This window comes from Archocentrus centrarchus, chromosome 12, assembly GCF_007364275.1.
Source record: "Archocentrus centrarchus isolate MPI-CPG fArcCen1 chromosome 12, fArcCen1, whole genome shotgun sequence".
NCBI lineage: Eukaryota > Metazoa > Chordata > Actinopteri > Cichliformes > Cichlidae > Archocentrus > Archocentrus centrarchus.
In genome coordinates this window covers 20,681,729-20,709,159 of record NC_044357.1, presented here as the reverse complement: position 1 = coordinate 20,709,159, position 27,431 = coordinate 20,681,729, and the positions used below count along the sequence as shown (strand labels likewise).

The following is a 27,431-nucleotide window of genomic DNA, read 5'->3' as shown; positions in this document are numbered from 1 at the left end:
GCCTGCCTTCCCTAATCCGGCGAGAGCAATTGATGGCATTAGTGTTTCTCTGCTGTCAATGGAGCAGGGCGAGGCTCTGCGCATGCTCCGTGGGGTTCTTTTATTGGGAAGAGGCTCTCGAGCGGTCCCTCCCTCCCCTCTTGTCTGACTCCGTCTGGGAAGGAAAGGTTTGGTGCATCGGCGGAGACCGGGAGGCTGCCAGGATCCGGAGTTGAGAGATAGTTTGATTCTTCACGTTCGTGGCCTCCTGTAGATCACCTGTGACTGCCTAGTCTTCTTCTTTATCATCTTCATCAACCATCATCCTCACTACAATCCGGCGGCCAGCGGTAATCCGTCCCGTTTGCTTTTATAGCGGTCTACGGCGCAGACGAACCACCGGTGAAGATGTCCGGCTATCAAGGCAAGAAGAACATCCCCCGCATCACAGTGAGTGCTCGGATGTTTTCACGTTTGCAGTGTCTGTGAGTCGGTCCAGTCTGGCGTCCGGTGTCGGCTGGTGCGGGCCTGCGGGGTGTGGGTGCAGGATGTCACCGGGGCGGCATGGTCCCTGCGCCGCTGCGCTCCTCGACAGCTCTGAGCTGCGAGCCGCAGGGCACGGCCGCAAGAAACGCGTTTTGCAGACGCATTTTCTGTTTCGTTGTGAGACCTGATTTCACTCGGCGTAAACGCACGCGAGGGTCGGCAAATCAATGAGGCCACCGATAGTATGGTGAGGCTGAAAACGTTCGATTTTTTGCAGCATCTTTGTGGCAAGTGCTCATGTCCGGATAAACCCGAGCTCTCGCTTTACATCAGAATATGCTTTGCTTGTGCAGATTCACACCCACTCTGCCATTCTTTGCCCATGCCATGCATGACAGTTGAGATTTCACGCCGGTGGTCTTTGTTAGACTGTGTGTCTGGTGGCCGGGTATCACTGCACACCAACTGGTGGAGCAAATGCTTCCCTGCATCCGCTCTACAGCTCAGTACCCGGCTGTTTCTTTTAACCTTAGCTCCTCTTTCTCTTTGGAAAGCCATCCTTGATATATATTTTTTGTCACCGAGGAGGCGCAGAAGGGTTTAAGACACAATCAGTGTGTCATTGTGGAGCAGATTAGTTCCCTGAATTCATAGCGGAGCTGCAGGGATGTGGTGGTTCAATGGAAAGTAGAGAATAGGGAGGGGAAGGGAGGGGAGCAAGGGAAGGGAGGGGACAGTGGGTCCTATTTCCTTCCATGCCTCTCTTTCAGCTGTGTAATGAAGGGAAGATGCATATGGGCAGAGCTGATCAGGGAGGAGGTCACTACCTTTTCATCCTGATGTCAGTGAGCTGAAACAATGGTGAAAAGTGACCTGGAGGAGCCAGTTTGAAAGCCATAATTTTGGGCTTACTAAACAAACCATTCCAACAGCAGGATATGAAGCATCATTAACCAATTATCTAACAGGCCCAGGTTCCCCAAAGGGTTCACTAAGCCAGGAAAACATCTTCAATCTGAGCAGATCATAACAAAGAAGCATCGGGAGACTAGCATGATTAGGGTCATGTTGGCTCCAAGATATGTGCTCATTAGAGGATTATAAGAATTGTTTTATTCAGTAAAGTTTCTTTTGATCAGCAAATTGATTGATTGGAACTTTCGGCAATGGAGTTAGCCAGATTTATTTCCACCGCCTGACCCAAATCACGCAGAGCTTTTAGCTGTTTGTGTCATGGAAGCCAAAGCAAACCTGGAACTGGAACATCTAAAGTGGCCGTTCTCATCAAAAATTGCAGATTTATGCAGATAAACTGAAATAATAATTCTGCAAAAACACACATGCATATATGGCTGCACACTGAAGCAGGAAGGATTGAAGTTTCATGTATGTTCCTAGTAATAATTTGAAACATTCAGCACTGCGTTAATATCATGGATGACCTGGTGATAATCAGTAGCCTCTCAGATGAATAATATTCCTCAGTTTTGTCTCTTGACTGCTCGAGACGCAGCAGCCGTTCGGTGGAAAGATCAGAGGATTAGTGGGTGTTGTAGTCAGACCTAAATGGATAGACTGTCTATTCTTAAACAGAGCATGAAAGAAATAAGAAATGAGTCAGAGACGGAGGGGATCTCTCTAAGATCTGGCATGATCAGAGAAGAATGTGATGACTGTTAGACCAAACTGTAGATACTGAAAAGCAGAATCCTGGTTGGTCCTGTGGACCTCCTGGGCTTCTTCACTGAAAAGTCATTATTATGAGGTGTGGATAAGCTTATTAAACTAGACAGACACTAGAGAGGAAATGGTGGTTAAATTGAATTAAAACCAAAGAGTGAATGCTTTTGAAATTCAGCATAATATGTGGGTGGAGCACTGGTGTCCATAGAACAGTTTAGCCAGATGGACGCAGGTCAGCTGCACAGATAGGGGCATACTTAAGGCAGCTCTCATCAAATATGAATGAACCTGTGCAAGCCCACCACCTGGAAGTGTTGCTTCTCTGTGATTCCAGATCCAGATTCATACAAAGCCACCGGAGCAGCATTCAGTGGTGTGCAACAGAAATAAAGATCTAGTCAAGTAGGACTGCAACTTTTTTATTTTTATTTTACTAGCCATTAAATATTAATTACTGAGTCTATAAGATATCATCAATTCCTTCAATCTCTGATGCTTATCAGGGATCAATTCATGGGAGCAGCAGTTTAAGCAGACTTCCCTCTCTCCCAGCCAGCAATGTCTAGCTTTAATAAAGCATTCCCAAGCCAGCTGCGAGATATAATATCTTCAGTGAGTCCTGGATCTGCTCTAAGCTGGGATCTTTTCCTATTTGGACATATCCAGAAAACCTCACCTAGGAGGCACCCAGGAATCATTAAGATGCCTCCATCACGTCAAATTTAAACATCAATTTGCCATCAGTTTCTAGAATTGGTGTCTTCACTGTTCACAGTTTTAGTGGCGAAACAGTTAAATATTTAGTCAGCATGTTGGGTGGTTTGTTAGTAATTTAATCAGTTAATCAAGTGCAAATGTGCTGATTTGCAGTCTGTTCTCTGTTTTATGTTGCTGTGGACAGACTATATTTGGCCTTTGAACTGGTGCTTGGGCAGACTGTGCACTCTTAACTTTTAATAGATGATTTTCACTCTTTATGCTGACATTTGAAAGATTAAACGCAGGGTCAATCCATCAGAAAAATAAATAGCAGATTAAAAAAGAACCCCCCCCCCCAAAATGAAAAATGGGATAATGCTTGCACTAGAGACACTGGAACTGGAAAAATATTTTCCCATTTTATTTTCCCAGATTAGTAAGTAGTAAAAAAGATTTTATCGGTTACCTTTCCTTTGATGAACTAATTGACTGATAGAGCTATTTTTGCTAGACCTGTGAAGGATATAAATACAGATAAAAGTAAATCAAGAGCAAAAAAGGCTGTTTAAATGCAGCTCCAGTGTATGAGGTAAAAATAGACTGAGGCTATTATAAGACTGTCCTGGATTAAAGTCTCTGTGGGTCCAATCCTCAGCAAATGAGGGATCATTAAGTAGTCTGCTAGTATACCCTTAGTACAGTAGTGCCCCCGGTGACAGTTCAGTGTGTATATAGTTACTTCAAACGTGGCTGGAGCGTGTTCATGCTGCTATCTCATAGTGCAGAGCAGCCTGGAGGGCTGTCTCTTCACACAACACACCACATGCCAAATCAGCCACCCACTGGCTCAACCTTGATTTATTTATTTTTTTTGGCCTCTCAAGATCATCCCGAATTCATTCATAAAGCCAGAAGTCAGGGAAACTGTGCAGTGTGCAGGAACTCCGCAGAGGCTTTTGAGTAACTGTATCACAGTTCCTCTGGCTGCACTATGTCGCAGCAGAAAAGGTCAATGAGTGGATTCTTTTTAAATGGGACAAAGGGTTTAACTGAACTCTATAAATTAATTTAATTTTAATTGGGAGTTTAGGCAAATTGTTCTATTTCAGTGCTAGAAAGAGAGTGTTTAGGTAAAAACTTCAGGTCATCTTAGGGAATACAGAGTTTAACAATATAGTAGAGTCATCATAAAAGTGAAGCAAAGTGAGGTTTTTATACCTAAGAGGAAAATTAAAGTGGAATTTCTAGCATTAAAGAAAGAATCACATCCATCCGAAGCACACAATATGTTTTATAAATAAAACAAAATGCTTACTCAGATATAATTTTGTATCCAGCTGTATTGTTTTTGTAACACTAATGAGCAGATTACTATTTCTGGGAATTACTTCATTTCCTGTTTTGCACTTTATTTTGAAGGAACAAGTGTTCTGTTCAGAGTCTTTTCCCAACTGTTGCCTGAACATGTTTGGAGATGGTTTTAGTAGCGGGCTGCTTTTTGACTAATCCAGGACAAATATAAATCATAGTGCTGGATGTCTGACCTGGCAGCCTTCTCCACTTGACTTCACAACTGTTTCCAGGATATTTTCCATTTGGACAACAACATACAATGTTGCTGGGTTACGTCTAACACTGGCAGACATTTTCACTGTGCCCAAGCTGAATTTGCCCTGATTTTATGAAACTCAGCAGTCTCAGTACCCAGGCTTCTTCTCTCATTCTGTGGAGGGTCTTAGTTTTCATCCGTATGGTGCTGTGGCTGTGGTTTATTCATGTCATGATTTTAATAATCATTGCTTTTGATTGATGTTGCTGGCTTTAATAAAACCATTACCTCTGCTTTCCATTAGAATTAGTCTGTCTTTTGTTTTTTTTGCACCCAGCACAGTCTTCAGCAAAATATTTTCATATTAATAATATCTGTAAAAATGATAAGGATCTCTCATAACCTGATGAGAAGTATTATTTGAATCTGCACTTCTCCCCCAGCTTCATAGAGTGTTTTAGCCTCTTTTAGCTCATTGGTTTTATGTCCCAAAGCACTGCAGAGCCCACTGTATGCTACCTGTCTAGCATAAAATGACAGATAGGCCGGTCTAGTGACCAGCTGGTGAGTAAAGTGTACATTTAGCAGCTTAAAAAAACCCAGGTTTCCATATAAAAGTCAGTCCAGTTCAATCCAGTGTGACCTCATCAAGTATATTTTAATCTTGTATAGAAACAGAGTAGAGATATACTCAAAAATCATACCCGCTAGATAGAAAAACTGCTTCACAATATACAACTCGGTGTTAAAATGCCAACAAAATGCCTGCAGGTAGATAAAAATATTAGATATTTTTATGTCAGAGCTGTTTAAAAGCTAATGCTTGCAATGTGGTAACAACATAGACCTTAAAAAATATGCTGTTTTGGTGTTGATGAAGTTATCAGCAGCTGCAGTAGGAGGTCAACAATGAGACAACCCCCCCCCCCCCCCCCCAAACAGCAACATCTTTACAGGTAGAGACCACCAACATTTTTTCCTTCCTCATCTTTTCTGACTGTTTTTCACTATTTTTGCATGTGGTATCCTTCCATTCATAACACATTACCTAGTCTGTATCAGTATAGATATCCAGCATGATTTTTTTTTTTCTCATTGAGATCTGATGTGTTTTCAGTCACAATGTTCCTTTAATTTTATTGAGCACTCTATAATCTCCCCAGCATGTCCTGGGTCTGCCTCAGGGCCTCCTTCTGAAAAGAAATGCCCAAAATGCCTCACCTAGGAGATACCCAGGAGGCATCCTAATCAGAGGAAACTAAGTAATGGACTAATGGTTAGCACTACTGCCTCACAGCTAGAATGCCATCTAGAAGGTCTGGGTTCGATTCCACCTTAGCCCGGGCCACTCTCTGTGTGGAGTTTGCATGTTCTCCCCTGCGTAGGTATTCTGGTTTCCTCCCACAGTCCAAAGACTGGGGTTAGGTTAATTGGACACTAAATTGCCCATAGGTGTGAAAGGTTGTCTGTCTCTCTGTTTTAGCATTCTGGCAACCTGTACAGGGCGTACCCTGCCCCTCGCCCTATGTCAGCTGGGATAGGCTCCAGGCCCCCCGTGACCCTGAACAGGATAAGCGGAAGAGGATGGATGGATGGATGGACTAATAAAACACTAAAATTTCATTCACTGAAAGAAAAGCAAAAACATCTGGTATTTGGGCACAGTAAGCTGTAATATTAGTCAGGTAATCCATTAATAATGCACCAAAAGCACACACACACACACACACACACACACACACACACACACACACACACACACACACACACACACACACACACACACACACAGTGAAGAGGCTCAGATTAATGAAATTTAACACGGAAGTCTGTGGGGATTGACTCCAGCCTGAAGCGTCACCTAGAGGAACAGCAGCTTAATTTGTCAGTGCAGGAGGTTGCCCCTTGGTTAACAATAGTTACCTAAGGCAATTGCAAATATAGCATTAGTTAAAGATTTCTAAATTATCTGCTTTTCACTGCAATAAAAGTTGCACATAATGTCATAATGCTTAGAGAAATAAATTTGACCTAAACTGACATTTGACTTATCAGTGACTAAAAGCTTACAGCACAGTAGGCTTTCAGAGCTTCATTATCCCACAGTTTGAATCACGTATCCACTTCTGTCTCCTGAAAGGCTCTGTTTTTGCCTCTGTTGATACTGCGTCCCACCAAAATCAGCACAGAGCCATGAACTGTTGGCCCCTTTTGGTGTGGGCGGGACTTAATTATGCTCTGTTTCCATGCTCCGCCCACAGTGCTTCTACCTCACCCACACGGGGCTTTAACCAAGTATTAAACAAGGCCAGGATGTTTTGTTTGAGGAAACAGAGGCGAATGTGTTCAAGGTGGGGGTTAAGAAAAATGACTGCATTTAACAAATTCTTCAGTGAGTGTTTTTAACAGTGTACAAATTGATTTAAAAATGTCATTTATGCTTATCAAACTGTTTTTGCCTTGTATGCAATACGAATAAGGTTATAGGTTGTATTGTGGAATGTAAACAGTGTAGTTTAGTAACAGTGGGCCCATTGAGCTTTATCTACATCCTGTTTGTGAGCTCTGAAAATGTTCCCATGAAGCAAAGGTCACTGTCATGCTTGGCACAGATCCACTACAATCGCACACTCTCTCACACGACTCCTGCGAGCTCCAAAACAACTGAATTATATTAAAGCACAGCTCTGCTTTCAGGGACACTTAATTGTTCTGCAAATTCATCTGAAAGTAAAATACCCTTTATTAGTAATATTTTCAGAAAAGATGCTAAAAATCACCCCAAGTTGGGCTCAAATCGGAGTAATTGTTTTTTGAGAAAGGCTGCAGTGTCTTGGTGAACTTTGGTGAGTAATGTGATAATGACAGTCATGATGGGGCGCATGATGTAACGGCATATTTCAAAGCAGTTGCTGGGAGGAAACCAGGCCAGCAGTGGCCTGGAGCAAAGCCAGTCGCTCAACCAGAGCAGTTTTTTCCACGCGGATCGAAGATTACCACATGATCTATCTGCATTAGTTCCATCACTGCTGTCAGAGTGTGGCCACACCTTTCAGATGACAACTGCAAGGCATTTTCCAGAAGCTGCTGCAGTCAGCTGAAGACTGTTTACTGTTTGGGTGATTTACTGTATTCTGTAGGAGAATGCAGGGTATGGCTACTTTACAAATGTTTGTGTACATTTAAAAAACAGTTATAAAGAAGTTTGGATCGGCATGTATTTTTCTGCATTACCTTAAGAGATCATTGTGTGAGGTCTTTCTTTTTCATGTCTTCAGGGGTATTACTTTATATGGAAAAGAAGTGTTTAAAGCTTTTTGTGGCTCCCGGGGGAACTGTGAACCTGATGGATATCACTGGAGTCAGTGTTGGTCGTATGAGATTGAAATAATTGTGCAGCCGTCATAAGGCTACACTAATCTCTGCTAGTATAACATCTGAATTCCCTCACAGAGGGGACAAGCATTGAATTGCATTGTTAGTATTGTAGCTCCAAGTGTTTTGAAAAAAAAAAAAAAGACAATAAATCTATTTTTTTCCCACAATATCACTACAGTTATGCTAAAGAAGTGCATTTTTATGAAGTGTTTTTCTGAGATGCTTTTTGCAACTTCAGTAATTTTTATTATTGATTAAGAAAAGCTAAAAGATACTCAATTTAAAATGCTCCACTTTTGAAAGGGAGATGATTAAAAATTTGTTTAAATCAAGCACCAGCATTTGTTATTTCTACATATGTGGCTGTGCTGCTGGATTACTGGAAAAATAAATTATAGATAGATAGAGCCTACCCCAGGCAGGGTACACCCTGGACAGGTTGCCAGTCTGTTGGAGGGGTAATTTTATATATATATATATATATATATATATATATATATATATATATATATATATATATATATATATATATATATATATAATATATGTAATATATATATAATATATATATATATAATATATATATATATATGTAATATATATATAATATATATCTATATATATGTGTAATATATAATATATATATATAATATATAATATCTATCTATATATAATATATATATATATATATATATATATATATATATATATATATAATATATATATAATAAAAAATGCACACTTTAGGGTAATATTTGATCAGAGTTGTGTTTGTGCTGGTGGAGGTGCCTGCAGCACAGCAGTTGTCCTCCTCGGGGGCCAGAGCTGCTGGCCTGGCAGCAGCCAATGGCCGCGCCTCAAACAGAGCAGCCTTTGTTAGAGGGGGACGCTGGAGGGCTTGTGACCATAGCTGCCACTCCCTTTTTTGGAGAGAGGGCCCGGGCCTCCCCGGGGCGACTCGAGGGAGGGACTGAGGGTGAGTGTGGGACTGTGGAGGTAGTAGACTCCCCCTCCTCATGTCTCCTGCATAGAGACAAGTGGCAGAGCAGCAGGCATGGATGATTGATTATACGGTTTGTGGCCTGATTGGTCCTTTCTCATGTCTGTTTATGCGATATTTTGACCACATGAAGGGGACAGATGGGTGTGCCTGGAGGCGGGCTGCTGTCTTTATTGTTCGAACAGGAACGATTCCCCTAATTTTGCTCTTAAAGCAAACATGTAATGATCCACCTTCGAGAGAAGCAGTGATGACCTAGAAGGACCTAGAAGTTTGTCGTTCTTCCTAATTTAGAGATGGAGCTTTGTGTACTGGAGATGCTCACTAATCCTGTCTTAAAGCAGCCAGACTGTTTGAGTCCACTCTCCTGCTTAGATCAGCCCCCTTTCTTTGTTCTTATTCATCTTCTTTCCTCCTGTTCTTTTCCAACGCTGGGCTGACATTATAAACAGTGTCACTGTTAAAACATATACATAAAACCCCTGGTGCTGATCCAAATATCACAGCTCTCAATTCTCTGTGCTACATTGATGGGGTGGGGGGTATTAGAATATTAAGAGTGTGTTTACATATATGTGTGTGTTTGGGTTTGCAGAAGAAGAAAGCCAGTATCAGCTGAAAGACATTGCACAGCCATGTGTTCCTTATCAGAATGCAGCTAAAAAAATGCCACGTAGAGCCAGTATTTATATTTTGCTGTGATTGTTGCCAACCCTCTTCTTTATGTGACATTTCCCAAAACATCTTTCATCAAGTGGCCTTAATCCCGCATCCAGTCGAGCCAAATCGGATACTCACCCTCGTAAGCGTATTTTTATAGGCGTCCATAAAACCAATCCAGGTCTTTTACAGCATATTATTCCCACAGCTTAACTCAAGCTGTTTGTAATGAAATAGTTATTTTAAAAAAAATGTGCAGCAACTAATCTTCTTTATTGTTTTCCAGAGTGACCGTCTCCTGATCAAAGGAGCGAAGATTGTGAATGATGACCAGTCCTTCTGTGCCGACATCTACATGGAGGATGGAGTCATCAAGTGAGTTTTTTTCCTTTAAGCTGCCGGCAGTTTATTGAATCCCAACCCAACATATTCATGAGATGGCAAATCAGCATCTATCTTTCCTCTCTGTCATCATTGCACATTATAAATTCATATAAATGATAATAGTGGAAGTTGATTTTGGGAAGTTACTGAGCAAACAGCACGTCCACTACGGGCTTCCTGCGCACGCTGTTTATTACTCAGTTGTTTGCAATTGCAAGAGTGAACTTTGAATCTCAATGTGATACATAATTACATAGTTACCTCCAAAAAGCACCACAAATAATATCTCCATTGCAGATTGCAGACTGAAATAAACCTGTCATTGTTGCAATTAAAAATCTGCACTTTTTAATGTCAAAGTTACTAAAACCATCACAATATCGCTACCATACTTACGCCAGCCATCCTGGTCAGTTCTGATCATTGCTTTTTTTTTTTTTTATTTTTAGCTTTCATGTAAATTTATTACCTTAATCCTCCTGAGACCAAGCAATTTTAGTGACTAAAATGACCGAGTGTGTGGTGACCAGGTGTCTCACTTTATGTGAGATTGTAGATCATTTTTATTCCTTGCCCCAGTGTCCTGCATATTTAGACCATAATTTTATTTAGTTTCAGTTCTGCACAGGAGAAAAAATCAGAGGAGAGCTTATCTTACCTACACTGTTTCCTTTATCTATTACATATATTCATAAATATTCTAATGTAACTAGTTGTGGTTTTCAATCATAAAAGACCCCCACTCTGTCACTTGGAGGTTAAAGTACAGTACAAATGCAGTAATAAAAATGGGTGGTGTAATTAGTAGTCTAAATGAATCGTACTTTTCTCCTTCACTCAGACAAATCGGGGAAAACCTCATTGTGCCTGGTGGGGTGAAAACCATCGATGCCCATGGTCAGATGCTGATGCCCGGTGGGATCGATGTGCACACTCGTTTCCAGATGCCGGATCGGGGCATGACCTCCGCTGATGACTTCTACCAGGGCACCAAGGCGGCACTGGCTGGGGGCACCACCATGATTGGTAAGTCGTTCAGCACAAAGCCCCTGCTGTCTGGAACTGAAGATTCACAAGTGGGTTAAAGTTGGTGTCTGACAGTTTTGTGTGAGTAAATGGCAGCTGAGTGTCTGCAGTGGGTTTTTCCCCACAGTGATTCTTCATTCACTGATTGGCCCTAATTGAACATGTCTTAATGAGAACAGGAAGGGTGCCAAGCCTGTTCACGGGCGAGCCAGAATATGAACCCGTCCATCTGCTCTGAGCCATGAGGTGCTGATTGCTGAACATATTCTCTTTATTACACCGTTTATGTAATTTTTGGTTTTTGTTTTTCTGGCTGTTATTATAGTATTCTGGATTTCCTAAAGATGGATGCAAAGCATAGATTTTCTTTTCCTCTTGTTTCTCCTTGCAGTTCAAAGTCATTAAGCTCAGACTAGGCGTTTAAGCATGAGTGCAAAACTTTTCCTCGGTATTTCTTTATACTCCTTTCAAGCTGCAGTCTGGCTTATAGTTTTGTTATGGCTTGGTTTGTTGGTTCTGATCGGGACATAACTCATACCCTCTGTTTTATCATCATCTTTAAATCGCTCATCAATTCTTGTTTTTTCTAATAAAATACTGTAAATGCTATTTGACATCAGATCCTGATGCTTGCATTGGTTTAATGGTAATGTTATGTTATTTAAAATTTATATAAAACTATAAGGAGTTGACGTAATGTACAAAGAAAACAAAGCTGAATGAAAACTTGAACGGTAAATGCCACACTGGCCCTCCCTCTGCTGACTCAGCAGTTACACCATCCTCCCTGGCAGTGAAACATATTCGCCCTGCGTGCCTTTTTCACCTCAGGCTTAAAGCTGATTGCTGCAGCCCCCTCTTGGAGCCAGACAGTTCTGGAACTGGTGTGCTGCAACCTACTGCAGCTTGGCAACTGGAGCCAAACAGAGACAATTTTTTATAATGAATTAGATTAAATGCTGTATTCCATGTGGTTTAGGCCAAATAAAATGCCTCTGGATCCAATCTGAACTACAGACTTTATACAAAAGATGGATGTAGTCACCTTGACACCACTCACTGGTTATAGCACTACTGTGTTGAAGCCTCAATTGTGGAATTTTGGCCATTGGTATTCTATCCATCCATCCATCCATTTTTTTTCCACTTATCCGGGGCGGGTAAGCTAATGGCAGCTAACTTAGTAAGCAGGATTCTCACACAATAAATACCCGCTAAATAGTTCTAATATATAAATATAAAAGTACTAGAATTTCACTCACCAAAACTCAAGCATAGACTTCTTATCTCATCAGATGATTTCATTAAAAATGCTCCAAAAGGCACGAGTACTGCAAACCAGAGATCCTGTTCAGTGAATTAGCGAGGCCAAGCCAAGCAGACAGCTGCAGGCTACAGCTGCCTCAAACCTAGTTTAAGCTAATAGCTTTTGCCTTTGCCAATGGCCAACTTTCCCGTCAATTAAAGCTCTGTCATCATTAATACTGGGGCTTGAGGTGTCGCCACTCTGAGTAAAGCTCTTTGTATCACTGCAGATATCGGAGTAGAAAAAGTCCAAGCAGGAAGCAGAGGGAATGCAGTTTTTTTTTTTTTATTTTAAAATTTTCTCTAGAAAATTTCACCTTTGTTAGTGACAACTGTTGTTCAGTAGAAGAAGTAGAAGTGAGTCTGGCCTGCCTCAACTGCCAATATATACAGTGATGGGCCTGAGGTGACATCACAGTTGGTGCGTGGAACAACTAATGTTGTGACTATAAACTAAGCTTTAGTTGGCATCCAACTGTCAATCAAAGCAGCCAGCCCTTAATAATGCAAACTGTGGGCCTTGTTAAATTTAAAGGTGAGTTATAAAAAAGTTCACCCTGCATACAGATATCACAAAAAGGAAAAATAGCAAATGTAAAATTAGGCATTTTAGCATTGGGCTCTATGGAGAATCTGCTTTGGAGCCAGCCTCAAGTGGCCATTCAAGGAACTGCAGATTTTGGCTTCACTTTTTAGCTCTAAATAAGAAAGGGTTATAATCAGATCAGTTTCATACAGATTCATTCAAATGTGGTAATTCTTAAAAATCAGTTTTTTTCACTGCGCTTTGAAACTGCCAGGTGTTAGGCCGAGATGCAACATAAATAGATCTAAATAACAGATAAAATACGAGACAGCAGAGTTCCTGTAGTTGTTTAGCTTTTTCACTGTGTGTGTGTGTGTGTGTATCTAGTTGACCATGTGTTACCTGAGCCTGGCACCAGCCTCATCTCGGGCTTCGAGCAGTGGCGCGAATGGGCCGACAGCAAGTCCTGCTGCGACTACTCGCTGCATGTCGACATCACCGAGTGGCACAAGGGAATCCAGGAAGAGATGGAGATGCTCGTGAAGGATCACGGTACGTCCCACATAACCAAAGTCACGTCTGATTACCTCGTACTTAACATCAGTCAATATCAGTCCTGTAATCTGACTGCAGCAGCCTGAACATGATGTATTTAACACATTTTGGTATTAAAGCATCACAAAGATTTTATATTCACTTTTTAACAAAAGAGAAATAAAATCCAACAAGCTGCCTCTAGAGGCTGAAATGTTCACTACACTGCCAAAGAATCAAGGTCATATTGCACAGTATAGACCCAAACTGAGTGCTCATCATACAGGTATTAGAAACATCTTATGCACTACAAGTTTGCTTGCAGCTTAAAATCATAATCAGATCACATGTTTTTATGTCAGTCATATATTTTAAAGTATCATCACAATGTTGTATTCAAGTTGGTTAATGATTATTATGTTTTCTGCTTTAAACCTTGCATCCTCAGGTGTTAACTCTTTCCTGGTCTACCTGGCTTATAAGGATATTTTCCAGCTTACTGACGCTCAGGTAGGACGTCACTAGATGATTGCTACATGTTTTTAGCATTTTAAGGGAGATAAACAGTACTATAGTATTTGTAGTAGTAAGATATTTAGATGACAACCAGCAAATGGATTTTTAGCATATTCTGTATTATCCTACACTAAACTAAATTAGTATCCTTTAACATGAAACTTGCTGCTCCACCTCACAGCCCTTCTGTACCACCTGATTTTAACCTAATTTCTACTATCAGTGTTGATATTGTATATATTGTTATCAGACTGCCAGGATGTGCTTTTTTCCTCAAACACACTGCCATTAAGTATTAAAGTAAAGAGAGACTAAAAGCCTAGAGTAAATCTGACCTCATAGTATCATAAAAGTCATATCCTAGTCTTGATTTTGGCTCACGCACTCACTCTACAGCCTGAGTTTGTTTATCTTGGCGAGGCCCCCTCTCGTGCTGATTTTCCTGCGTGTTTCTCTTGGGAGAGCGACAGGTTTATGAAAGCCACAACCTCTCCGTGCACGTCTCATTCCGACTGAAAATGAATGAATCCCACTTGAAGGCAGTTTTCTGTGATGATCTTTGCACCTGTGTGAGGAATGCTTGCAGTCGGGTGCAGCCAGAGTTTATCATTTTCTCTCCCGTGCCAAACTCCGATGGCTTTTTATTGTTGCATGTTTGGCAGTCCAGGGAGGGAGGAGGATGGTGACTCATTCAACACCACAGTTTTTCTTCTGTCTGTGAACTCATTGAGTTGCCTAAATTGTGGGACTGTGGGAGATTCGCGTCTTGTGAATATCGGGATCCATGTTTCTTAGAGTATTAAGGTTAGCATTTTTAACTGGCAGATAATAAATTATTGTTTTTACTGCTTAGCACCTAAGTGTTAATAAAGATTACTATACAACTTATCCAGAACTGAACATTTTGCAGGAAAATTGTAAACTTTAAACCCAGACTAAATATAAGCCTTTTTCCAGCATAATTAGTCACATCTATTCAGACCACTTACTGACTGTAAGCATTTATTATAAAAGAATATACTTATATATTACTCCCAGAAATCAAAGAAAAACAATGTTGTGAGTTCTTTCATCTCATACAATGAAAGAAAAAAATTAGAATTTAAATCTGTGCTGAAGTTAAAATCATAACTGTGTCTTCCTCTTTGCTACAGGTGTACGAGGTTTTCAGTGTGATCCGCGATCTGGGAGCCATCGCCCAGGTTCACGCTGAGAATGGAGACATCGTAGCTGAGGTATGACGCTTCATACCATAAAGAGATGCCATCTGGAGATGAAGAGACATGATTTTCCTGCTGGATTTGGGTGTTAAATTGAATCTAGCACCCTAAGCTTTGAGTGTTATAAGACACCGCTTGAAAGCTGGACTTTGAGCTCAAAGACTGTGACACATAAGTCTCTCCTCACTTATGACTAAATGTTGAGTGTTGAGCTCTTAATAGCCAGCAGATGAGGATAAATATTCTCAGAGCTGCTTAGATTACGCTGCCAAGGCCAGTCATGACAAACATTCATCCACCTGCACATGACTCAACATCTTGCATCTCCCACAGTGGTTTGTGTGTGCTCATGTGCGTGTGTGTGTGTGTGTGTGTTTAGGAGCAGCGCAGGATGCTGGAGCAGGGGATCACTGGGCCTGAAGGCCATGTGCTGAGCCGCCCTGAGGAGGTGAGTCACAGTTACAACCCTGAAATGTTGCTTTGACTTAGAGGAAAGCATATCAGTTCAACTCCAAGTTATTGGGTTTTTTTTTTTTGCAGAAGGAGATGTGACCTTTACAGGCCTCAGTGCTGCTAGGTTTAAATTGTTGGAAGTTTTACCTTGAAGCTCTGGATTTTTTCACTACTTTATAATCCTCGTAACACTCACCTTTCCCATGATGAATGTGGATAATCATACCCTAAAGCCACTTTAATTCAGCACATCCTCCCTGCATAAATCAACGTTACTTTAAAATCGATTCCTTAGTTTTTCTTCTTAAGGATTTCTGTCTTTTTCTAATTATAATCTAATGAAGGTAATGCTTTCTCATTGCCTCGGGGGAATAAAGCAAAAGTTAAATTGCCACAGACTTGCTGCTCCTGCTCAGGCTAATCAAATCTTAAGTGTTTTCCATGGTTTTATATGGAACAAGAGGCATGATGATTAAAAATACCTCAAAATGTTGCAATAAATTGACCTGGCAAATTGCAGATTCCATTCTGCTTTTCACCTTGAAACATTTTGTCTCATTTGTCATGTAATTTGTCAGAAGACTTCTACGTTAGTGTTTCACTTTGTTTGTGTTGCTATGGAAGGAGAGCAGTTTTTAAAGAAATAAGTTGGTTCTTGCCAAGAGTTAGATGAGAATATGAGTGCCTATTAAATATGAAGCTACAGCAAGCTGCTGGGCACTTTGTTTTACCTTTGTCATCACCATGCCAGGTGGACGGTGTGGACAACTTTGTCAACATGATAACTCGAGAACGAGCAGACGTAGGATTTTCAAACTGATACCATAGATAACTTAAATGACTTAAAATCCCAGACTAGTTTGAATATCGGTGACCTTGACCTCAAGGTCTAGTCAGGTTTTCTGAGAATCGTGTGAATGCAAAAACAGAGTAAAGATGTCACCTACAATTTTCAAATTGATACAATAGGTCTAGTTCCTTAAAATCTTGGACGAGTGTAAATTTTGGTGAACTTGACCTCAAGGTCAGAGGTCAAATATACTGAAAATCTTGTGAATGCAGTAGCTCAAGAAGGCGGTCATGTAGGATTTTTTTAAAACTATGCTGTAGGTGTGTTTACTCATGAAGGATATTATATAGGCTTCTTATACTGATAGCATAGCTGCATCTACTGTAGTCTCTGACACTTTGGAATGCCAATCACATAAATTGATTTATATTAATTATGATTTTAGCATTCCTTATTCCTGCTTCTTACTTAGCCATTTTCTTTTGAATTGCTATGGTGAATAAAGCCACTAAAGCTCATATGTACCCATTAAGATCTACTGAGACCTGGTAGTTATGTGCTCTAGAACTTGTACTTCCAGGGGATTTGTGCCACCTAAAGATTCTGCTGCCAGGAAGCTGAGGGGTAGCATCGGTAGCCACCAGTACAGTTTCCAAGAAAAATATGATTGCTTCATATTTTCATGTGATATTTAAGACACATGAGCTTTGACATACAATTGTGAGCACACAGAAGGCAGAAAAGTGAAATTATGTTGGTACTGAGAAAAGCTGGAAGACGTGAGGATGCATAAACTCGTCTGTTCTCCAGGTGGAGGCCGAGGCTGTTAACCGCTCTGTGACTGTGGCCAACCAGACCAACTGCCCGCTGTATGTCACCAAGGTGATGAGCAAGAGCGCTGCTGATGTCATTGCTCAGGCCAGGAAGAAGGGTGAGAGCTAAAATAAAAAGACTGCATAATGCCACTGAAAAAAACAATAAGATTACACTACTAATTTAAATATGGGCCTAATTTATGTCGCAATTATGAGAGTAGAAACATTTTTATAAAGTTTAGTCACACTGTAGACTTCACAGGAGACAGTAAAATGGACACAAATGAGTACAAATAGAAGCAATGAAGGCTTTGCTTCAGTCCACATGCGTAGGAACTCATGTTATGATGGGACTGGTCTTTTAGGCACTGTGGTCTATGGAGAGCCAATCACCGCAAGCCTGGGAACAGACGGTTCACACTATTGGAGCAAGAACTGGGCCAAAGCGGCCGCTTACATCACCTCTCCGCCACTGAGCCCTGACTCAACCACACCAGACTATCTCAACTCCCTGCTCTCTTGGTGAGTGGATGCAAACACGTTAGAGATGAAGTTAAAAAAGGTCAACAGCGCTTTTTGTCTGTGCATGACAGAGTTCTGCCTCTCTTTTTTTTTGTACTAAACCTTTTTATATAGTGGAGACCTTCAGGTGACAGGAAGTGCGCACTGTCCCTTTAACACCGCCCAGCGTGCTGTGGGCAAAGATGACTTCAGCTTGATTCCTGAGGGTGTCAATGGCACCGAGGAGAGGATGTCTATCATCTGGGACAAATGTGTGGTATGTGGCTGTGAAAACTCTCCATGATTCAGTAGCTCGTAGAACCACCTTTAGCAGCAATAACTCGAGGTAATCATTTTCTCTATGACTTCAGTCTCTCACATTGTTACGGAAGAATTTTGGCCCAGTTTGCTTCGGTTCATTGAGGTTTGTTTATGAGGATTGTGGCATCGTGTTAACGCACACCTGAATACTCCAGACCAGCAAACTGCTAAAACTTCAGCTTTTATAGATGTGGTCACACTTTTCTGATGATCAGTTAATTGAGTGCATTTGATTAGCGGATTACTTACCCTCTTAATTCCCGTGGAAGCAGTAAGAGTGTACTTTTTCAAGGGAGAACACTAAAGGCGTTTTCACACTTGGCTCCATTCAGCCCTCAAAACAGCTCAGAGCAGCTCGTCAGCTCTTTTCACGTTTATGTTAACACTCCAAATGATGTCAGACCTCTCTGAGGGAAAGTGATCTGGGACTAATTTAGGAAGTGTTCAGTTCACTTTAAGTCCACACTGCTGTCTGTTTAACCTGTGCAGTGAAAAGAGAAAGTCACTGCCAATGTATTATAGGTCTCTAGGCATCTCTGCACTTGCTGGTGACACTGTGTATACAGCTGCTTAACAACCTAATTGACTAGTGCAGTCAAGTAAGGTTTCCTCCAATTTAAACCCATTTGATAGGGAAGGGCTTCATTGGAACTACATTGCAGAAAGGAGGCACTGTTTTTTTTTTTTTTTTCATGAAATGACATACAGCAACAAGTGATTGTTTTTATTAGGTATCAACTTTTATTTTCTTCAATAACTTTATTTTTTGGTTTGTAAAAGTTCTAAAAATTGTAAGAAATTACTTTGCAAATCATAATTCAAAGCAATAAGATGTGAGAGTCCTATAGTGTGATCAGAAAGAAGACTGAGCTTGATTATTATTATTATTTTTCTTTTTAAAAAAGGACCATATGTGAAAACGCTATATGACACAGGGGAAAACACAAAGAGGGCAGAAGCTTTTGTGTCATTCTCACTCTCAGCTCTGATTCATTTCAGGTAACCGGCAAGATGGATGAAAACCAGTTTGTGGCCGTGACCAGCACAAATGCCGCCAAGATCTTCAACCTGTATCCCCGCAAGGGCCGCATTGCTGTGGGCTCGGATGCTGATCTGGTGCTGTGGGACCCAGACGTCACAAAGATCATCTCCGCCAAGAGCCACCATTCAGTACGACCTTCAGTTATTTCTACATAACTAACTACTAATATTGACACAGGGGTATCTTTTCTTCGGTAATGTAAGCCTGCTGTGAAGTGACTTCAGCTATATATGATGCATGTGCCAAAAGTTTCCAGGCTTTCCAAGCTGCTAAGAAACGGCTTCCTGTTTCTTTCAAACAATATATTGCCATAGCAACAGTGTTAGATGAAAACTGAAAAGCTTCGCTATTTACCATCTTGAAGGTCCGAAAATATAGATTATATAGAGTCTAAATTATGGGTCGATCTGGTCAGTTTTCTAAGAGTAGTTTGTAAAAGTTATAGATAGTGCTATGTCTATGGATCAGTTTTGGTATTTTTATATCTTAAGAACAGGCGTCTTAAATACTGGAATCGAGTAAGAACAATACTTTTTATTTCATATTGAAACACTAATGCAATTTAAAGCAGCAGCGTTAAGTTAAAAACTCACAATATTCAAAATACGAAGATAAGATGGCAAAAGTACAACACCTGGAGCCTGTAGGTGGGGTTATGACTATGACTCAGTATTAATATGCAGATGTGCTCTTATGCTCAAGCACGAGAAATTGGGAGCAAATTTACGGTGTAAATGAGAGTTTTAACAATTCCCTGTTTCTCAGTGAAACTATAGGCTTTATAGGGTAGCCTTGCAGCTTGGCAGCATCTTGGTAACTCCTTACGCCCCTATCTAAATTAATGAGGAGAGAGCAGTAACTTTAATTTAAATGACCACAGAGACCTCAAAACTACATGAATAAAATCACAATTTAAATCTCATAAAAAGTGCTTAAAATGTTTGCTTACGTCGACCCAAAATAAGTTTTAAATGTCTGTGTGTGTGTGTTTTTTTTCCTTTGGAAAAAGGATTTCATTACATTACGGCTTTATTTATTGCTGAGTCCAATGTACCAGCACTCTTTTTGGCTGACTTCACAAGGGCAGCTACATGTAATAAACACTTACCTAAATATTTACAATGATAACCAGTAGATTTTTTTTTCTTTTTTGCAGCTGCAGAGTAGAAACTGTTGTAACACTATTTTTGGGTGGAGGCACAGGATAATTGCCATCTTTGAAATTCTCCCATGGATTTCTATTTAGTATTCTTTAATTGGTAGGTCTCCATCCATCCATCCATCCATCCATCCATCCATCCATCCATCCATCCATCCTTCCTTTTCCACTTACCCAGAGCAAGATAGCAGGGGAAGCAGCCTAAGCAGAGAAACCCAGCCCTCCCACTCCCCAGCCACCTTCTCCAGCTTATCCGGGGGGACACCGAGGCGTTCCCAGGCCAGGTCACCACAATGGACTAGCACAGTGTGTGCATCACTGCAGGCATGGCCTTAGTCCATCTGTCAATCCCCGGTCCCCCTCTTCCCTTACTTGTGAACAAGACCCTGAGATCCCTAAACTCCTCCACCTGGGGCAGCAACTTGTCCCTGAGCTTGCGTGGGCGTTCCACTCTTTTCCTACTGAGAACCATGGCCTCAGATTTGGAGGTGCTATTTCTCATATCCACTGCTTCACACTCAATTGCGAACTGGTCCAGTGTGAGCTGGAGACCACTACCTGATGAAGCCAACAGGATCATATCATCCGCAAAAAGCCAAGATGAAATTCTGAAGTCACCAAGGCAGAAGCCACTTGGCTGTGCTTAGAAATCTTGCTGTGTCCATACAAAGGGCATCCCTGATGATGTCCAGCACCCACTGGAAACAAGCCTACTAGCACTAGCTCAGGCTCCTTCCCCACCAGAGAGGTGACATTCCATGTTCCAGGCACCAGCCTCGATAGTCGGGGATCGGTCCGCCTGGCACATATTGCAACTGACCCTTGTGGCACCTTTTGTGGTTGGTGGGCCTATAGGAGGACAGACACATGTCTCCTCATCGGGCTGTGCCCAGCTGCACCCGGCTGGGCCCCAGTGGGCCCCAATGGGCTAAGGCACAGCCACCGGGCTTGCTCCCTCAAGTACCCTCCCCAGGCCTAGCTCCAGGGACTGGTCCTGGTAACCCTATCCCAGGCCGGGTGAACCGCTCCCTTGATCTTCCTCTCATAAAGGTTGTCTGAATTGCTCTTCGTCTAGCCTCCTCACTCTAACTGGCGGTTCTCTTCTATTGAACTTAACAATAACAATATTTTTTTTTTAGGACTTTGCATCACAGAGAGCCTTAAATGTCACTGATCAAATTTAAAATTAATTCCCATAGAGGAGTTTTTTAAAATAACTACTGCAGCAAATGACAAAACCTGTGCAGAAATCCCTCAGTAAATTACTTTGGGATGTGGGGCGTAGGGGTATGGTTCCAAGAGGCTTTGTTCTGCACATGATGCCCACCAAATTTAGTGCATTTTTAGTATATTATTAGGTGAAACCTAATGTATGGGGTTTCTTTGAAGTCATTAACGGGGTGCTGTCAGTCCATTTTGCCACATCAATGCCCAAAACATGTAAAACATGAAATATTTCACATCTTCTGAAACTTTTGGCAAGCCTAAAGACCTTTCAATCACATCGAGGCCCTCAAAAACACTATTCATTCTTTGCATATTGCACTACTTGTTGTTTGTAATGCTAATAACACTAATGATTATGCATGTAATTGATAACATCCAGAGTTAGTGTGTAGAACTCTTGGTGTGATAAAGGACTCTTGTTTTATGGCTGTCTGCCTGTCTGAGTGGAGAGGGTGTGGGCCTCACACAGTGTCGAAGGAGTGATGTCATCATTAAAATCTGCCAGAGAACTGGAACACATCATTTCTGATTGTTAACAGGCCGATCACTGTGCATCTGTATCTGTGTGTGTGTGTGTGTGTGTGTGTGTGTGTGTGTATGAAAGAGAGAGAGCTGTATACGCTTATGGACTGTCTGCTTAATCCTGTCATGTTCTTCGGTTTCTTTTTGTTCCGCTTGGTCAGAAAATAATGGACCAGTGTTCACGGCAGAAATTGCTCATTTGGAGTGTGTATGCATGCATGTGTGTGGGTGTCATAGGATAACCCAATATACCAGTGATCTCATTTTCGGCTCTCAGAGTCTGTCAGATTGCCATGACCTCAGCTTTAGCTCCATAAGCTTTTTGGGAGAGGAGTCATAAGGCATTCAAACTGGTCTCACAGCAACCTCCACACCCTCAGAGTCCACACACAAGCACTAAAACAACAGCTTCTTCTTCTTTCGGCCTGCAGACCAATGGCCTCTGTACTCTGTGTTAGTAGGCCAGAGGAAACACTTTGAAAACTATGCGAGTTAAATCAGTTAAGCTCCTTTCACATTCTAGACATTTTACATGGTGAGTCCTTCAATATAGCTCTGGCACTTTTTTCAAATAAACAGTTTCATAAATCTGTGAACTAAAATGGCATGTAGAATGAGCAACAGGAGGTTACATCATCCTTATGATAGCGGAAAATGAGCTGGGGGAAGTTGAATGACTGCATTTCTGCTTTGAAGGTATTTCTGTTATGATTTAAAGTGTCAGCGCTGGCGTTAGGAGGTACAAGCAGCTGCAATAAAACATCACAGGAGCACAGCTGTCGGGTGTCAGCCAAGAACTTCAAACCTGCTTCAAATCTAAAAGCACAAACCAAAAATCACCAGACAAGTTTACCTTTCAGGGTGTCTACAATACAATACAGTGGATAATGCTGAGAAATGTTCAGTGTAAGTAAAGTCAGATTTAAAACTTTTGATGCCACTCACGTCACTTGTTTTTATTATTAAGTGTACAATCTTTATGTGTGGAATCATATGCTGTGTGTTGCGTTTGACATCACTACTTTCCTTCTCCTCACAGACTGTGGAGTACAACATCTTCGAAGGCACCGAGGTGCGTGGTGGGCCTCTGGTGGTGATCAGCCAGGGCAAGATTGTTTTGGAGGATGGGAACCTCCACGTCACCGAGGGCTCAGGACGTTATGTGGCCCGCAAACCTTTCCCTGACTATGTCTACAAGAGGATAAAAGCTCGCAGCAGGGTACAACACTCCTCTTCATCTGCTAGGAGCTGTGTTTAATCATTGAATCCAATATCGCCACATCAGACATCAGTTTGACAGTACAGTTGCTTGATTGGTAATTGTTTTGTGGAAAATTTAGGGGATGTTGCGTCTTGTTATGTATTTGGCCAAAATTACCAGACATCCTCCTTCAGGGTGGGAATATTTCTTTGGTAGTTTTCATTGCTGTGACTGTTGTATCTCATTTCCAACAATGCAGCTGGCTGAGCTGAGAGGTGTACCCAGGGGGTTGTATGATGGTCCAGTCTGTGAGGTGTCAGTCACTCCTAAAACCATGACTCCAGCTTCCTCTACCAAGACTTCACCTGCCAAACAACCGAACCAGCCCGTCCGCAACCTGCACCAGTCTGGCTTCAGCCTATCCGGTCAGTCATATTACCATCAGTCTATAAACAATTTTGGGAAGTGATGGTTCTTTTTTTGGGGGGGAGGTGATTTGCTTTCTCATTGAGGGCAAGCTTCTCAGTCTCTTGTGTGTCTGAATCAAGCTGTTTTAGCTCCTCTCCCCTGAAAGCCATTTTTCTTGAAATAAACTTTTGTGATGGCTGCAACTCACAAACAGAAGGTTTGAGGGGCTTCCCGTGATATCTGGCCTCACTGAAATCATAAAGACTCAAGAGTGGAAAGTTTTTTTTAGAGCAGTCTGAAACCTGAGCACTGACCTCATTAATTAAAAGTTTGGCCACATTTAATAAGAGAATCCACCAAACAGTATGTGACCAAAAAACAAGAGCAGCATAATAGGTCCACTTTTAATGTATTGGGTCAGTTTTTTTTAGGGGTCTTCCATGCAGCAAGTCTTAGTTTGTTTTTCTTGTGAAGGATTTACATCCTAATTTTGACTACTAATTACATTCACCTATTTTTTTTAAGGACTCTGATTCCAGAAGTGAATTTCCCATTCATTCAGATTTAAGCCTTCAACCAAGCCAGGCACCTATGAGATGAATCATTTTATTTATTATGTAAAAGGAGTGCTTGTCAAAACTAAATGCAGGTTGACATCCCAAAATACCCCCCCCCCCCCCCCCCCCCCCCCCCACCACTCTTCCTTTCTAGTATTACAAATACCAAAATTCCTAAATTGATCCCTTTCCATTCAATCACACAGGAGCTCAGATTGATGACAACGTTCCTCGCCGGAACACTCAGCGCATCGTGGCGGCCTCCAGGCGGCAGGGCAAACATCACCAGCCTGGGTTTAGAGCCCCATCCTCAGCTGCTGAGGAGGAAATGAGGATTTGTGGATGGATGGCCAGCGGAAGCAGGAAGCTGTGGTGGGGGTGAAGAAGTTACAGCATTACATCGAGATTCAACCTTCACAACACCTGATCAGGCCATCTGTCAGCCTCCAGCTTTCATGTCCTCCTTTGCTGCTTTTTGCCCCGCTCCCCCTCCACTATACCCAATCTCTCTTCCCCAAAACCTGATTCTAGAGGACATAGTTAGAAAAGAAAAACCAAACAAAAAAGTTCTGCCTATATGATGAAAATTTAGATTAAAAAAAAATGATAACACTTCTTATTTGAGCACTTTTGACTGTGTTATTCAGTTTTTATACTGTAATTTCTCCCTCCCCATGTATCCTTTGATATTTGCTTTGCTGTTGTTTCCAGTCAGGGAGTTAAGTGAGGCTAAAGTGATGTTATGCAGATGATAAGGTTCGCGCAGGATATCTATTCTTTCACCATTTTGTGAGGAGTTCAGTATCATTTCCTTTGATTCTTTCTTTTGTTAAATAGGCCAAACACTAGGATGCATGAAACTGACCAGTCTTAATTTCATTCAGCCAGAAAGAATCTAATACTTCCGTCCGGCTGTTAGCAGTCTGTAATTTGCATGATATCACATTTCAGCCACTTAGTTTTCCAGTCCATTGCTGTCTTTCACAGTGCTACAATTGATTTTTAATTGACTATTTGCCATGAAGATGGCCTTAACATTTGAAAAACTGAACATGGTAATCTTTTATTATGGATACAGTCTGTTGGGAGTCAACTGGAGAGTCCTGTGGCGCAGAAGGAGCTTTTGGCAGGTAGTAAATAGAGCTTTATTCTTCTTCTCTGAGCGTAAGGTCATCGTTAAGTGGGATTGATTAATGGGGGGAAAGAGAAAGTTGTACTTACTGTTACTTCAAACTCAGCCTTTCCTTGCCTTACTTTCTCTTAGCACCATCCTTTTTAGAGAACTTTTAGGAGTGCGGGAAAGGTGCCATTCACTACGCAGCTACATGTTTTCCCATTTGTTTACATTCCCATGAATCACAAAGGTCCAAATTCTTTATCAAGAGCAGTAAGGGCATCTGATGACCGTCCGTCACCACGCAGTGCATTTACATCCAGAATGTCTCTCCTTCCAAATGTGACTGTTTTATACTCATCAACACCCCCCACCCCCCACCCCACTTTTGACTCTTTATGTGCCTGAACCCAGAGAAGTTGTACTGATAGTCAGATCTTAGCTTCTTGTTTTGTTATTGTTTTTGAGGTAAGTGAAGGATGTAAGATAAAAAGATGTAAAATAGCCAGGATTAACCGATTCAAAGGTGCCAGATTTTGCGCTTTCATTGGGCCTATACTTGCAGATAGAGCCCCTGTAAAGATGAACAGTGCTTGATATGTTGAAATGTTCTGTTGTTTTATAGTTTTGAAGTTGTTGTCAAACTGCTTTTTAGTGTCATTCTGTAACTAGGTGCCTGAGGGCTGAGCACTATTGATTTATGCTTGAAAGTAGACATGAGCTAATGTACTTCTGACTAGTGTGCAGTGTTGATGTGTGAGGGATGGGACACGCACAGCGGGCTCCTGTACAGCTCTCAAGTATGGTTGTGGAGATAACTTTGCTCCAGGCTATACTGCAGTTGTACGTTCTTGTTCTTTCTTTCTTTTTTTTTTAAATAAAAAAAAAAAATCTGGTTTCTATTAAGCCAATTTCACCAGTAATCGTCTTTCTTTCCCGTGACTAAATGGCGAATAAGCTGGACATGGATGTAACCGGGGGGGGGGGGGGGGGGGGGGCACTTATATAAACTGGGCTTAGACTCTTTACATACACTTGTCCACTTAATAATAACAGCAGTTTAAGAGAAACCAAAGGTGGAACACATACACAACCACTCAAAAGATTTAAAAAAAAAAGTACTTTTGTGATCCTCTATAGGAATATTACAATGATGGGAAATGTGACAAATAACCATGTCTTTCAACATAAATCATTGATTTTTATTGGAGATAATTTATCTGAATTTCACTAGTGGGACTACGCCTCACACACTTCCCCTCCGGTTGTATATCTGTAAACACCTTCCTGCACAACATGCCATGACCCCCCTCCAAAAAAAAAAAAAAAAAAAAAAAAAATCCCCTGCTTGGCCCGGGAGCCACCGCCACTCTACCTTCCCCAAACCACAGCCCAGATCCTTGCTCTCTCTCCATCTGCGATTCTTTCAATAAACATTGCCTAATCATATTTGAGGTGTGGTTCCAGCTAGTGAAATGTAATATCTAAGAAGCTCATTTTCAGCAACCATCTCTCCCGTGTGCTAGTTGCACACCATTTTACCTAATGCAAGTTTATCATATTAAAAAGAAAATTGATTGTGCCAGTACAGCTGAAGACTGTGGCTTAAAATGAGCAAAGAAAATCTTCCTGTCAAACTTTAATCATTGTTCTTGCTCCAAAAAAGTAGGTTTTTTTTGAAAGGGCCCTAACCACTTGTCTAGCCAAATGTATGGCTTCTTTAATCCCTACTACTTCTATGCCTGCATAGATGAAAAATCAGTGACGAATGATTTCTCATTAAAACAAATGTGCATTCTTTCAAAAAGGACATTTTCAAATAACCCCAAACTTCTGAGTGGTTGTGTGCATAATGGAGATATTAAAAGGTACACTTTCAGTCTCAGCGTTCCAGGTTTTCTCCCCTCCAGTGCAACAGGAAGCCCGTAGAAGGCAAATGCTTTTAGCATTACAAATGCTTTATGTATTTAAAGAATCCAAGGCAGAGGGGATTGTAATAAGTGCACGTCTCTGAAGCATTCAAATATGTGACGAGATAGGAATGTCTTCAAGGCAACTTAAACATCTGCAAGTCAGGCGTGGAGAATTTTACTGTTTCGCATTTTCTTATTTCCTTTTTATAATTCTCCTTTCTCCATGTTAACATCCTGCTGCAGCTTGTAGAAATCCAGTTACTGCTTTTTTTTTAAACTGTGGTTAAAAGTGTAGGTAAGGGTGAGGTCCACAAACACCAGCGCAGTTTGGCTGCGTCTGCTCCTTTCGCTCCCCCTTTTCCTTCTTTCTCTTCCTCCCTCCTTGGCTCTTTGGTTGTTTCTGGCTGTTGCCGTGGAGACAGACCCCTCCACTCTCATGGGGTTCTTGCTTTTTTGTTTGTCA

At 41.4% G+C, this 27,431-nt stretch overlaps 1 protein-coding gene across 1 annotated transcript; it reads left to right on the top strand.

Moving 5' to 3' along the window:
• Positions 1–118: 118 nt before the first annotated feature.
• Positions 119–26,028, top strand: dpysl2b (dihydropyrimidinase like 2b). Its single transcript, XM_030742327.1, is given in 15 exon segments — positions 119–429; positions 9,721–9,809; positions 10,660–10,844; positions 13,063–13,227; positions 13,658–13,719; positions 14,880–14,960; positions 15,325–15,393; positions 16,999–17,119; positions 17,369–17,525; positions 17,640–17,781; positions 18,825–18,995; positions 22,815–22,994; positions 23,236–23,401; positions 24,148–24,200; positions 24,202–26,028. Coding segments are annotated over 15 exon segments (1,755 nt in total). The 5' UTR covers positions 119–387; the 3' UTR covers positions 24,274–26,028.
• The last annotated feature ends 1,403 nt before the right edge of the window (positions 26,029–27,431 follow it).